The sequence below is a fragment of the Delphinapterus leucas genome, chromosome 11, assembly GCF_059928025.1.
Source record: "Delphinapterus leucas isolate spDelLeu-1000000601 "Yukka" chromosome 11, BTC_Dleu_Yukka2, whole genome shotgun sequence".
Lineage (NCBI taxonomy): Eukaryota > Metazoa > Chordata > Mammalia > Artiodactyla > Monodontidae > Delphinapterus > Delphinapterus leucas.
Window position 1 is genome coordinate 30,351,196 of NC_143139.1, and position 15,482 is coordinate 30,366,677.

Sequence of the window (15,482 nt, forward strand, 5' to 3'; positions counted from 1 at the left end):
CTGAATGAGATCCTTGCTGGGTAGATTAATATTGGTTGTAGGTTATTCTTTTTCATCACTTTAAGTATATCCTGCCACTCCCCCTGGGCTGCAGAGTTTCTGCTAAAAAATCAGCTGATAACCTTATGGGGACTACTTTGTTATTTTTTGTTTTTCCCTTGCTGCTTTTAATATTTTTTTTCCTTGAATTTAATTTTTGTTAGATTGATTAATATGTGTCTTAGTGTGTTTGCCCTAGGGTGTATCCTTTATGTAACTCTCTGTGCTTCCTGGACTTGGGTGACTAATTCCTTTCCCATATTAGGGAAGTTTTCCACCATAAGCTCTTCAAATATTTTCTCAGACCCTTTGTTTTTCTCTTCTTCTTCTGGGACCCCTATAATTCAAATGTTGGTGTGTTTAGTGTTGCCCCAGAGGTCTCTGAGATTGTCTTCAATTCTTTTCATTCTTTTTTCGTTATTCTGCTCCTTGGCAGTTATTTCCACCATTTTGTCTTCCAGCTCACTTATTTCTTCTTCTGCCTTGGTTATTCATTTCTTCCAGTGTATTTTTCATTTCAATTATTGTGTTTGTTCATCTCTTTTTGTTTGTTCTTTAGTTCTTCTAGATCTTTGTTAAACATTTTTTGTGTTTTCTCAATCCGTGCCTCCATTCTATTTCTGAGATTCTGGATCATCTTTACTATCATTACTTTGAATTATTTGTCAGGTAGATTCCCTATTTTCTCTTCATTTATTGGTCCTGTAAGTTTTACCTTGCTCCTTCATCTGTGACATATTTTTTTGCCATCTCATTTTTTTTTTTCTTTATGGGTGGGATTGTGTTCCTATCTTAGTGGTTGTTTGGCCTGAGGCTTCCAACAGTGGAGTGTGTAGGCTGTTGAGTAGAGCTAAGTCTTGGTGCAGAGATGAGGACCTCTGGGAGACCTCACTCCAATGAATATTCCCTGGGGTCTGAGGTTCTCTGTTAGTCCAGTGGTTTGGACTCAGAGCTCCCATCACAGGAGCTTCAGCCCAACCCCTGACTAGTGAACCAAGATCCTTTTAGAGGAATGATATGCATCCAAATTTTAAGCCTCTCTGTCCAGAAGTTCCTTAACTTCAGTCAAGTTCTTTAATCTGGAGAACCACTTGCCAGGAGCTTTCCAGACCCCCTCTCTGTGACCGCCAAACTTCTTTTTCCTCCAGACCCTTTAAACTGCCTCTAGGTATTTTTCTGATTTCCTCTTTCCATTGGTTGTTTAGTAGGATATTGTTTAGCCTCTATGTGTTTGTGTTTTTTTACAGTTTTTTTTCTTTTAGTTGATTTCTAATCTCATAGTGCTGTGGTCAGAAAAGATGCTTGATATGATTTCAATTTTCTTAAATTTCCTGAGACTCACTTTGTGGCCCAGTGATCAGTTCTGGAGAATGTTTCATGTGCACTTGAGAGGAATGTGTATTCTTCTGCTTTTGGATGGGATGCTCTGTAAATATCACTTAAGTCCACCTGGTCTAATGTGTCATTTAAGGCCTGTGTTTCCTTATTGATTTTCTGTCTGAATGATCTGTTCACTGATGAAATTGGGGTGTTAAAGTCCCCCACTAATATTGTGTTCCTGTTGATTTCTCCCTTTATGACTGTTAATATTTGTCTTATATATTGAGGTGCTTTTATTTGGGTGCATATATATTTATAATTGTTATATCTTCTTCTTGGATTGTTCCCTTGATCATTATGTAATGTCTTTCTTTGTCTCTTGTAAAGTCTTTATTTTAAAGTGTATTTTGTCTGATATGAGTATTGTGACTCCAGCTTTCTTTCGATTTTCATTTGCATGGAACACTTTTTCCATCCCCTAATTTTCAGTCTGTATGTGTCCCTAGATCTGAAATGGGTCTCTTGTAGACAGAAGATATATGGGTCTTGTTTTCGTATCCGTTCAGCCAGTCTCTGTCTTTTGGATGGAGCAATTAATCTGTTTACATTTAAAGTAATTATTGATATATATGTATTGCCATTTTGTTAATTGTTTTGTGTTTGTTTTTATTGGTCTTTTTTCTTCCCTTCCTCTTTCATTCTCTTCTCTTGTGATTTGATGGCTAACTTTAGTGTTGTGTTTGCATTGCTTATTCTGCTTTATGTGTGTATCTATTGTAGATTTTCAGTTTGCAGTTACCATGGGGTTTTGATATAGCAGTCTATATATAAGCAAGATTGTTTTAAGTTGCTTGTCTTTTCATTTCAAATGCCTTTCCAATATCCTGCATTTGTGCTCTCCTCTTCTCACAATTGCTGGTTTTGATACCATATTTTGTACGGATGATTTCCTACATTTACTGTTTGTTTGCCTTTACCAGTGAGCTTTTCCATTAGTAATTTTCCCATTTTTAGTTGTGGCTTTTTCTTTTCTGCTTAGAGAAGTTCCTTTAGCATTTGTTGCAAAGCTCATCTGGTGGTGCTGAATTCTCTTAGCTTTTGCTTCTCTGTAAAGCTTTTGATTTCTCCATTGAATCTGAATTAAAGCCTTGCTCAGTAGAGTATTCTTGGTTGTAGGTTTTTCCCTTTCATCACTTTAATATATTGTGCCACTCCCTTCTCGCCTGCAGAATTTCTGCTGAGAAATCAGCTGTTAACCTTATGGGAGTTCCCTTCTATGTGTTGCTTTTCCCTTGTTGCCTTTAGTATTTTTTCTTTATCTTTAATTTTTGTCAATTTGATTACTGTGTGTCTCGGCGTGTTTCTCCTTGGGTTTATCCTGCCCAGGACTCTCTGTGCTTCCTGGACTTGGGTGGCTATTTCCTTTCCCACGTTAATGAAGTTTTCAACTATAATCTCTTCAAATATTTTCTCGGGTCCTTTCTCTCTCTCTTCTCCTTCTGGGACCCCTGTAATGCAAATGTTGGTGCATTTAATGTTGTCCCAGAGATCTCTTTGGCAGTCTTCATTTCTTCTCATTCTTTTTTCTTTATTCTGTTCTGCAGCAGTGATTTCCACCATTCTGTCTTCCAAGTCACTTATACGTTCTTCTGCCTCAGTTATTCTGCTATTGATTCCTTCTAGTCTATTTTTCACTTCAGTTATTGTATTGTTCATCTCTGTTTGTTTGTTCTTAATTCTTCCAAGTCTTTGTTAAACATTTCTTGAACCTTCTCAATCCTTGCCTCCATCCTTTTTCCAGCATCTTGGATCATCTTCACTATCAGTATTCTGAATTCTTTTTCCAGCAGATTGCCTATCTCCACTTCTCTTAGTTGTTCTTCTGGGGTTTTATCTTGTTCCTTCATCTGGGAGGTATTCCTCTGCCTTCTCATTTTGTCTAACTTTCTGTGATTGTGGTTTCTGTTCCACAGGCTGCAGGATTGTAGTTCTTGCTTCTGTCTGTCCTCTGGTGGTTAAGGGTGTGTAAGAGGTTGTGCAAGTTTCCTGATAAAGGGACTCCACTGGTGAGTGGAGCTTGGTCTTGCCCCTCTGGTGGGCAGGGCCATGCTCAAGAAAACTTTAAGCAGCCTGTCTGCTGATGGGTGGGGCTGTGTTCCTGCCCTGTTTGTTGTTTGGCCTGGGGCACCCAAAACTTTTGGGTGGGGCTAATGGCAGCCTCTGGGAGGGCTTACACTAAATGAATACTCCCTAGAACTGCCACTGCCAGTGTCTTTGTCCCCACAGTGAGCCACAGCCACTCCCCACCTCTGCAGGATACCCTCCAATATTAGCAGGTAGGTCTGGCCCTGTCTTTTATGAGGTCACTGCTTTTTTTCCCCTGGGTTCTGTTCCACACAAAACCTTCTGTTCCCCCTTCAAGAGTGGAGTCTCTGTTTCCTCCAGTCCCATGGATTTTCTGTGATCAAACCCCCCAGATTCCCTGGGGGCTCCTCCTCCCATTGCTGGACCCCCAGGCTGGGAAGATGGACATGGAGCTCAGGACTTTCACTCCTGCAAGAGGGCCTCTGTGGCACAATTGCTCTCCAGTCCATGGGTCACCCACCTGGCTGGTATGGTGTTTGATCTTATCGTGATTGTGCCCCTCCTAACATCTCATTGTGGCTTCTTCTTTGTCTTAGGCTGTAGGGTATCTTTTTTGGTAGGTTCTAGCGTTTTTCTGTCCATGGTTGTTCAGCAATTAGTTGTGATTTTGGTGTTTCTGTAAGAAAGGATGAGTCCACATTCTTCTACTTCACCATCTTGAGCCCAAGATAAAAGCTCTACGTTTTTATTTCCCTCCCCCATTTTGTTTTTGATGTCACATCTTACTTCTTCTTATCTTGTGTATCTATCAACAAGTTACTGTAGTTGTTATTTTTACTACTTTTATCCTTTAACTTTCATACTAGTTTTATAAGTGATTAACCACCCTTACAACATTAGATTATTCTAAATTTTACATATTTACCTTTACCAGTGAGATTTATACCTTCACATATTTTCCTGTTGCTAATTACTGTTATTTTGTTTTGTCTTAAAGAAGTTCTTTTAACATTTCTTTTAAGGCCAGTCTAGTGGTGAAAAACTCCTTTAGTTTTTGCCTTTCTGGAAAACTCTTTATCTCTTCTTCTAATCTGAAGAACAAATTTGCCAGGTAGAGTATTGTTGGTTGGTAGTTTTTTTTTGCTTCCTGCAATTTGAATATATTGTGCCACTCCTTTCTGGACTGCAAAGCTTATGCTGAAAAACCTGCTGATAGTCTTATGAGGGTTCCCTTATACTTAACAAGTTGTTTTTCTCTTGTTGCTTTTAAGACTGTCTCCTTGTTTTTAACTTTTGATAAGTTAATTATAATGTGTCCTGGTGAGAGTCTATTTGGATTCATCTTATTTGGAACTTTATTGTCTTCTTGGATCTGGATCTGTGCTGTGCCCAGGGGGAATAACTGGTTAAGAATTCTTTCTCCATTTGTTATAGTGCTATAGGACCTATGAATTAAGACCCATTGGCTGCCAGAGCAAGGCAGACAAGGGGTGGAAACCGCAAAAACTGGGGCACAGATGTGTGTACAGGCTCATCTCTGGGAGCAAGGCAGAGGGAGCGCATGAAGATAGTGCCTAGACTCTGAGGTCTCTGGAGAGGATTACAGTCTGCTCTTAGATATGAGTTTAATTAGAAGCCTTCTGTTCAGGTCACATCTATGAAGATAAACTAATAGGCTTCTTTCACAGAAAGATTGGGTATGTCAGTGGGCTACCTCTGCTCTAGGCCCTGGGTAGTAGTCTTGTGGAGCTTGTGCAAACACTTTGAGAACTGTTTCTCAGTTTGCTATAGTCTTGCGGATCTCATAGACAAAGGCTTCACTGGCTTTCAAATCTTGATGTTTGGGAGGCTCATCTCTCAGTTGCAGGTCTTAGAAGTTCAGGAATCAAATATAAGGTTCCAACCATTAGTTCTTCATGGAGAAACTTGTAGTAAGTTCCTTCCTGATTGTGGGTTGCTGCACCTGGAGTGGGGTTTATGGTGTCTCAGCGTAATCTGAGATTGAGTCTCAGCCTGTCCTACCTGCTTCAATGTAGGTTTTTTCTAATTTGGCCAATGTGTGGGAGGCTCTTGGCTAGTTGGGGTTTTTTGGGGGGAGGGGAGGTTCTTTTAGAAGAAATTGTTCTGTGTGTAGCTGTAGATTCAGTGTGTCCATGGGAGAAGGTGAATTTAGGATCCCTCTACATTGCCATCTTTAACTGCAACTTATTTAATTTTAAAATAGTAGAGGAATACAGTTTAAATATTGTTTAAAATGGGAGGAAAATCACTAGAAAAATGGAGGCTTCAGAATGCAAAACGGTGGGGATGTCACACTAGGAAACCTGATCAAGGTGGGAAAAAATGAGAACACTTCTACGTAAACAATAAATGTAAAATGTAAGGAATGAATCCTGCTTAGCAATATATTAAATTTTATTAGAGGGCTGGTGTTTCTTATCAAGATTAGAGGAATATCAAATTGAGGAGACTAATATCTCTACATATTTTTCAAGAAACATGGAGAACATAATAATAAAGGTTGAAAATAAAAAGATAGCAAAAGATATGTATATAAAGAAAATATATAGTATTAGGGACAGTATAAATGCAATAAATGCCCATTAGAGAAGAGAAGAAGAGGATATAAAAGTTATTGATCCATACCAATTATGAAATCCTGCTGAGCAGGCATTGTGAAGGCTTGCTGAACCTAGAGAATGGGGGAAATTCCTTGAATAATTCAGTTTTATTTTTTTCTATTTGGGCTGCTCTTTTTCTGTTTTTCTCTATCAAAAGATACGAAGTTGGCATTGCAGTATATGTCTACCTTGGGGTCTATGTAGCTTTCTCAGCTTGTGGGTTCCTGGTACAAGTTTGAGACTTGAATGTTTTAAGGATTGAGCCTACAATACTTTTTTTTTTGTACAGCAGGTTCTTATTAGTCATCTATTTTATACACATCATTGTATACATGTCAATTCCAATCTCCCAATTCATCACACCACCACCACCACCACCCCCACTTTCCCCTCTTGGTGTCCATACGTTTGTTCTCTACATCTGTGTCTAAATTTCTGTCCTGCAAACCGGTTCACCTGTACCATTTTTCTAGGTTCCACATTAATATACAATATTTGTTTTTCTCTTTCTGACTTACTTCACTCTGTATGACAGTCTCTAGATTCATCCACATCTCTACAAATGACCCAATTTCATTACTTTTTATGACTGAGTAATATTCCATTTTATATATGTACCACTACTTCTTTATCCATTCGTCTGTTGATGGGCATTTAGGTTGCTTCCATGACCTGGCTATTGTAAATAGTGCTGCAGTGAACACTGGGGTGCATGTGTCTTTTTGAGTGATGGTTTTCTCAGGGTATATGCCCAGTAGTAAGATTGCTGGGTGATATGGTAGTTCTCTTTTTAGTTTCATAAGGAACCTCCATACTGTCCTCCATAGTGGCTATATCAATTTACATTCCCAACAACAGTGCAAGATGGTTCCCTTTTCTCCACACCCTCTCCAGAATTTGTTGTTTGTAGATTTTCTGATGATGCCCATTCTAACTGGTGTGAGGTGATACCTCACTGTAGCTTTGATTTGCATTTCTCTAATAATTAGTGATGTTGAGCAGCTTTTCATGTGCTTCTTGGCCATCTGTATGTCTTCTTTGGATAAATGTCTATTTATGTCTTCTGCCCATTTTTGGATTGGGTTGTGTGTTTTTTTAATATTGAGCTGCATGAGCTGTTTGTATATTTTGGAGATTAATCCTTTGTCCGTTGATTCATTTGCAAATATTTTCTCCCATTCTGATGGTTGTCTTTTCGTCTTGTTTTTAGTTTCCTTTGCATTGCAAAAGCTTTGAAGTTTCATTAGGTCCCATTTGTTTATTTTTGTTTTTATTTCTATTACTCTAGGAGGTGGATCAAGATCTTGCTGTGATTTATGTCAAAGAGTGTTCTTCCTGTTTTCCTCTAAGAGTTTTATACTGTCGGGTCTTACATTTAGGTCTCATCCATTTTGAGTTTATTTTTGTGTATGGTGTTAGGGAGTGTTCTAATTTCATTCTTTTACATGTAGCTGTCCAGTTTTCCCAGCACCACTTATTGAAGAGACTGTCTTTTCTTCATTGTATATCCTTGCCTCCTTTGTCATAGATTAATTGACCATAGGTGGGTGGGTTTATCTCTGGGCTTTCTATCCTGTTCCATTGATCTGTATTTCTGTTTTTGTGTCAGTACCATGTTGTCTTGATTACTGTAGGTTTGTAGTATAGTCTGAAGTCAGGGAGTCTGATTCTTCCAGCTCCTTTTTTTTCCCTCAAGACCTCTTTGGCTCTTCGGGGTCTTTTATGTCTCCATACAAATTTTAAGATTTTTTGTTCTAGTTCTGTAAAAAATGCCATTGGTAATTTGATAAGGATTGCATTGAATCTGTAGATTGCTTTGGGTATTGATTCTTCCAATCCAAGAACATGGTATATCTCTCCATCTATTGGTATTATCTTTAATTTCTTTAATTTCTTTCAACAATGTCTTATAGTATTCTGCATACAGGTCTTTTGTCTCCCTAGGTAGGTTTATTCCTAGGTATTTTATTCTTTTTGTTGCAATGGTAAATGGGAGTGCTTCCTTAATTTCTCTTTCAGGTTTTTCATCATTAGTGTATAGGAATGCAGGAGATTTCTGTGCATTAATTTTGTATCCTGCAACTTTACCAAATTCATTGATTAGCTCTAGGAGTTTTCTGGTGGCATCTTTTGGATTCTTTATGTATAGAATCATGTCATCTGCAAACAGTGGCAGCTTTACTTCTTTTCCAATTTGTATTCCTTTTAATTTCTTTTTCTTCTCTGATTGCCGTGCCTAGGACTTCCAAAACTATATTGAATAGTGGTGAGAGTGGACATCCTTGTCTTGTTCCTGATCTTAGAGGAAATGCTTTCAGTTTTTCACAGTTGAGAATGATGTTTGCTGTGGGTTTGTTTTCTGATTTGGATTCCTTTTCTTCTCTGATTGCTGTGGCTAAAACTTCCAAAACTATGTTGAATAATAGTGGTGAGATTGGGCAACCTTGTCTTTTTCCTGATCTTAGAAGAAATGGTTTCAGTTTTTCACCATTGAGAACAATGTTGGCTGTGAGTTTGTCATATATGGCCTTTATTATGTTGAGGTAAGTTCCCTCTAGGCCCACTTTCTGGAGAGTTTTTATCATAAATGGGTATTGAATTTTGTCAAAAGCTTTTTCTGCATCTACTGAGATGATCATATGGTTTTTATTCTTCAATTTGTTAATATGGTATATCACATTGATTGATTTGCATATATTGAAGAATTCTTGCAGCCCTGGGATAAATCCCACTTGATCATGGTGCATGATCCTTTTAATGTGTTGTTGGATTCTGTTTGCTTGTATTTTTTGAAGATTTTTGCGTCTATATTCACCAATGATATTGGTCTGTAATTTTCTTTTTTTGTAGTATCTTTCTCTGGTTTTGGTATCAGGGTGATGGTGGCCTCATAGAATGAGTTCGGGACTGTTCCTTCCTCTGCAATTTTTTGGAAGAGTTTGAGATGGCTGTGTGTTAGCTCTTCTCTAAATGTTTGATAGAATTCACCTGTGAAGCCATCTACTCCTGGGCTTTTGTTTATTGGAAGATTTTTAATCACCATTTCAATTTCATTACTTGTGATTGGTCTGTTCATATTTTCTATTTCTTGGTTCAGTCTTGGAAGGTTATACCTTTCTAAGAATTTGTCCATTTCTTCCAGGTTGTCCATTTTATTGGTGTAGGGTTGCTTCTAGTAGTCTCTTAGGATGTTTTGTATTTCTGCAGTGTCTGTTCTAACTTCTCCTTTTTCATTTCTAATTTTATTGATTTGAGTCCTCTCCCCCTTTTTCTTGATGAGTCTGGCTAATGGTTTATCAAATTTATCTTCTCAAAGAACCACATTTTAGTTTTATTGATCTTTGCTATTGTTTTCTTTGTTTCTATTTTATTTATTTCTGCTCTGATCTTTATGACTTCTTTCCTTCTGCTAACTTTGGGTTTTGATTGTTCTTTCTCTAGTTCCTTTAGGTGTAAGGTTAGATTGTTTATTTGAGTTGTTTCTTGAGGTAGGCTTGTATAGCTATAAACTTCCCCCTTAGAACTGCTTTTACTGCATCCCATGGGTTTTGGGTCGTTGTGTTTTCATTGTCATTTGTCTCTAGGTATTTTTTGATTTCCTCTTTGACTTCTTCAGTGATCTCTTGGTTATTTAGTAATGTGTTGTTTAGCCTCCATGTGTTTGTGTTTTTTATGGTTTTTTCCCTGTAATTGATTTCTAATCTCATAGCATTGTGGTCAGAAAAGATACTTGATATGCTTTCAATTTTCTTAAATTTACTGAGGCTTGATTTGTGACCCAAGATGTGATCTATCCTGGAGAATGTTCTGTGCACACTTGAGAAGAAAGTGTAATCTGCTGTTTGGGGATGGAATGTCCTAGAAATATCAATTAAATCCATCTGGTCTATTGTTCATGTAAAGCTTGTGTTTCCTTTTTAATTCTCTCTTTGGATGATCTGTCCATTGGTGTAAGTGTGGTGTTAAAGTCCCCCACTATTACTGTGTTACTGTCAATTTCATCTTTCATAGCTGTTAGCAGTTGCCTTATGTATTGAGGTGGTCCCATGATGGGTGCCTATATATTTATAATTGTTATGTCTTCTTCTTGGATGGATCCCTTGATCTTTATGTAGTGACTTCCTTGTCTCTTGTAATATTCTTTAAAGTCTATTTTGTCTGATATGAGTATTGCTACTCCCGCTTTCTTTTGATTTCCATTTGCAAGGAATACCTTTTTCCATCCTCTCAGTTTCAGTCTGAATGTGTCCCTAGGTCTGAAGTGGGTCTCTTTTAGACCGCATATCTAAACCTCAAAACCTGTTTTGAGGTTCTTGTATTTGTATCCATTCAGTGAGCCTGTGTTTTTTGGTTGGAGCATTTAATCCATTCACGTTTAAGGTAATTATCAATATGTATGTTCCTATGACCATTTTCTTAATTGTTTTGGATTTCTTTTTGTAGGTCCTTTTCTTCTCTTGTGTTTTCCACTTAGAGAAGTTCCTTTAGCATTTGTTGTAGAGCTGGTTTCATGTTGCTGAATTCTCTTAGCTTTTGCTTGTCTGTAAAGCTTTTGATTTCTCCATCGAATCTGAATGAGGTCCTTGCTGGTTAGAGTAATCTTGGTTGTAGGTTCTTTCCTTTCATCACTTTAAGTATATGATGCCACTCCCTTCTGGCTTGTAGAGTTTCTGTTGAGAAATCAGCTGTTAACCTTATGGGAGCTCCCTTGTATATTATTTGTCCTTTTTCCCTTGCTGCTTTCAGTACTTTTTCATTGTCTTTAATTTTTGCCAATTTGATTACTATGTGTCTTGGTGTGTTTCTCCTTGGGTTTTTCCTGTATGGGACTCTCTGCACTTCCTGGACTTGACTGGCTATTTCCTTTCCCATGTTAGGGAAGTTTTTGACTATAATCTCTTCAAATATTTTCTCGGGTCCTTTCTCTCTCTCTTCTCCTTCTGGGACCCCTATAATGTGAATGTTGTTGAGTTTAATGTTGTCCCAGAGTTCTCTTAGGCTGTCTTCATTTCTTTTCATTCTTTTTTCTTTATTCTGTTCCTCAGCAGTGAATTCCACCATTCTATCTTCCAAGTCACTTATCTTTTCTTCTGCCTCAGTTATTCTGCTATTGATTCCTTCTAGTGTATTTTTCATTTCAGTTATTGTATTGTTCATCTCTGTTTGTTCTTTAATTCTTCTAGATCTTTGTTAAACATTTCTTGCATCTTCTCGATCTTTGCCTTCATTCTTTTTCCGAGCTCATGGATCATCTTCACTATCATTATTCTGAATTCTTTTTCTGTAAGGTTGCCTATCTCCACTTCATTTAGTTGTTTTTCTGGGGTTTTATCTTGTTCCTTCATCTGGTACATAGCCCTCTGCCTTTTCATCTTGTCTATCTTTCTGTGAATGTGGTTTTTGTTCCACAGGCTGCAGGACTGTAGTTCTTCTTGCTTCTGCTGTCTGCCCTCTGAACATACAATACTTTTTAAATGGTTGAATAATGGGGTTAGAGAAGAGGTTCTGCTCTATAAAATTATTTAGGACCCCTGGCTGCTAGGGACTCTGCTGTCTTTTAACTGGTAGTTTTCCTTGTTTGCACTGTATGTTGGTATCAGAGGGAAAAGGAAGTGGAAGATTATGGAGAAAATTTTTATAGACCAAGACTGGTAGTGTTCTGCACCATATTTGCCAATGATCAGAACTTAAATCACTTGTTCAAACCAACTGCAAGGGATGCTAGGAAATGTAGTTTAGCTGTATGCCTAAGAGGAAGGGGAAACAGGTTTGATTGAGCAGCCAGACAGTTTCTCTTTTATACTACCTATCTATCTAAAAAACTGTATCCCACCAACAGAGAATATTTAGTTTCTATGAATCCATGGTACATTTATAAACATAATTCATATATAATAATAAGCCATAAAGAAACTCTAAGATATTTATCTATGGAGAGATTCATAGCCACATTCTCTAGTAAAAAATCATTAAAGTAGTAATCAACAGCAACAACAAAAGGTGTTTAACCTCCCTTACCTTCTTGGAAATTAAGAAACACTGTGGGTTTAACAATGAAAAAGAAAAAAAAGAAAAAAATCAAAAGAAAATGCAAATTACATAGAAATTGATGAAAATCAAAGCCAGTGGTGTGTTATACAGAAAATTTTTACCTCTAAGAGCTTTTATTATTTAGAAAATCTGAAAGTAAATGAACTGATATCCAACTTAAGAAATTAGAAAGGGAATAACAGAATAGATCTTCAAATTGCTTTAATATCTTTGTCTTTTTTCAACTACATTTGCTAAGGTTACCTGAAGCCTTTCCTTTTTGTCAATAATTTATTTCTTGGTAAATGTCTATTCTGTTGCTTGCTGTTTCTAAACCAATTTATATTTCATTTTATTGTTCATCACAGGCAAATTTTTCTTTGTGATTTTAAAATCATCTGAGTTGAATTAAAGTAATATGAAAGAAGAATGCTATAAGATGAGTTGGTGTGGTTAAAAGGAACTATAAGTAGGTATTATTTTATATTCTTTGGAGTTGTTAAAATTTTGTTTTTCTTCTAGATTCTGATGGACGAAGGAGGAATGTGTTCTTTAAAAGGCGGGATAACATCTACTAAGAAAACCTGTCAGTATAACTATAAATGAATTTTATTCTTTAAAAAAACAACATTTTAACAGAAATTAGTTAAATTTTAAGGTTTTTTTAGAGTTTTGCCAGCAAATATATTTTATAAGTATCTTAGAATATATTAATAGTGCAATTGGGTCTTTAAAATTAATTTTGTCTTCTATAAAATGTTATACATGATGAGGATATATAATATATATGTACAACTTACTGAATAATAAACAGATACCTTTGTACTTAGTTTGTATAGTAGTTTAAGAAATAATACATAATCAGTACTTTTGAATATCTTCTCAATTGCATTTCCTATCCTGCCCCCTAGTGGTAACTCTTTTCCTGAATTTGTTTTTTGTGATAGCACATATAGACTTTTCCAATTGCTTGCTTTTGAGCTTTCTGCAGCAAATTGAGGCAAACTCTATACATTTTTCTGAAACTTACTTTTTGTTCACCCAGTAATATGTTTTGAGGTTCAATCACCCTGACACTTGTGACTCTAATACAGTTCATCATTTGTTTTCTCCTATATAGCCTTCTATTGTGTGAATGTAGCACAATCTATGTATGCATCTTCTGACAAAGATTATTTGAGTTGTTTTTAATATTTTGCTATGATAAACAATGCTACTTTGACAAATTTTGACATTTCTCCTGGCACACATGTATAAATGTTTCTTCTAGGATATAATTCTAGAAGTAGAATTGGCTAGTTCATATGATATGCACTCTTCTAGGTAATGCAAAATTGTTCTCCAAAGTAGATGTGCCTGTTTAAACTCCTGGTTTAAACTCCTGGTTTAAACACTAGCAATAGGTAAAGAATCTTAGCTGTTACTTATTCTCACTAACACTGGATCAGCTTTTTATCATTGTTGGCAATGTGATATCTCACTGCAATTTCAATTTATATTTCCCATTGTTGATTAGGCTCATTGGCCACCCATATTTCATCTGTGAAATGTCTTTCATGTCTATTGTCCATGTTTCTTTTAGGAAGTTTGGCTTTCTTTATGGGATGTGTCTTTTGTATATCTATGTCCTTTATACCTTTTATATATCCTAGATTCAGATTGCTTGTAGACCCCTGTGTAGCAGATATTTCATATTTGAGTAGCAGATATTTCATATTTGAGTGGTCTTTTTATTCTATATTGTCTTTTTGTTGACAACACTTTCTGGCACTTTTTAGACATTTTGCGGTTGAATGATTCTTCAGCATATCTAGTCTGTTGGGATACCTAGAAATCTTTATGGACTTTTTCCTTTTTTACTTAATTTAATTTTTTTAATATGTAAAACATTAATTTGGTTTCTATCCCTCTCCTGTCTGCCCTATTTCCTTCTGCCTCATATGAGTAGCTATTTTTTGTTGGCTTACTGTTTATCATTCCAGTGGACTTTTTTCTAAATAAAGCCTGATGTGTATAAATGCACATATTTGTGTGTCTTAGTTCCCTGTTCTTTGCACTCTAAATAGGATATTTTATTTAATACAATATATTTTATAGATGAATTAAATGGATTTATTTAATAAATTTTCTGTAGATTTCCTCGTATTAGTACTGGACATTTATTCATCCTTTATTTATGCCCATTTAGTAATCCATTATGTGGATGATCTATAGTTTACTTAGTCAGTGCCCTGTTGGTGGATATTTAGGTTGTTTCAAGTATCTTTCTTACAAACAATGTGCAGTGAACAACTTTGAGCACATATTTCTTAATTGTGGAGGTACATTTTCAGGGTAATTTCTAGAAGTGGGATTGCTGAATCAAAGAGGAGATACACTGTGGGGGTTTTTTTTTGATAGTTATTGCCAAAATTTGATTTTGATAGAAATTTCCAAATTCCCCATTGCATCATTTTGTAATCCTACCAGAAATGTGCTTTTGATTCCACAGCCTCACCAACAGGGATTGTGGTCAAACTTAGGAATTTTTGTGAATCTTATAAAGATATATAGACAGAAGTTTCAGTTTGCACTTCTTTTTATATGAGTGCAGTCGAGCATCGTTTAAAAATGTGTAATGGCTATCTGTGATTTTTTTTCTGTGAACTCTCCATTCATGTCCTTAGGCCCATTGAGGTTTTACATCTTTTTCTTGATATTTAAGAGCTCTTTATATATTAATATTAAAGAGGTTTAGGTCTTTGTAATGTGTCACAAATATTTTCTGCTAGTTTATTAATTTTTGATTTGTTTTATCTGTTTTTACTTTGTTTATGGTGTCTCCTGCTTTGCAAAAGGCTTAACATTTTTTATGTAGCTAATATTATCAACCTTTTCTTTTATACCTTTGGATTTAACTAGGAAGACTGTTTACACTCCCTGGTTGCAAATGAATTCACTTATATTTTCTTCTAGTATTAGTATGATTTTATATTTTTGCACTTAGAGTTCATCTTGTTTTAGGAGTTTATCCTGATTCAAGTTTTTAAAAATGCATCTTTTCCCTAGGTATTTGTAATACTACCTTTTTATGTATCAACTTTCCATATATACTTCAATCTGTTCTGGGGCTTTCTTTACCATTCCATTGATCTTTCCTAATCTTCATGTGCTAATATCACATTATTTTTATTATGATTACTTTATACTATGTTTAATTTCTAAGAGTTACACCTCCCTTTGCACTTTTTAAAGAATTTTTCTGGCTATTTTTGATTAATTTTACATGTAAACTTTAATTTCAACTTGTGTAACTTCAAGGAAATGTTTCTTTTGGTGGGGGGGGGGCACACTGCTTGGCATGTGGGATCTTAGTTCCCCGACCAGGGATCAAACCTGTGCCCCCTG

The 15,482-nt window shown here is 36.1% G+C and overlaps 1 protein-coding gene across 1 annotated transcript in view; it reads left to right on the forward strand.

Annotated features, from left to right (window-relative positions):
- Nucleotides 1-15,482, forward strand: part of REDIC1 (regulator of DNA class I crossover intermediates 1) — a 61,239-nt gene that overhangs the window by 35,222 nt on the left and 10,535 nt on the right. The window contains 1 exon segment of the mRNA XM_089920535.1: nt 12,618-12,681. Coding sequence (XP_089776661.1) covers nt 12,618-12,681 — 64 coding nt within the window.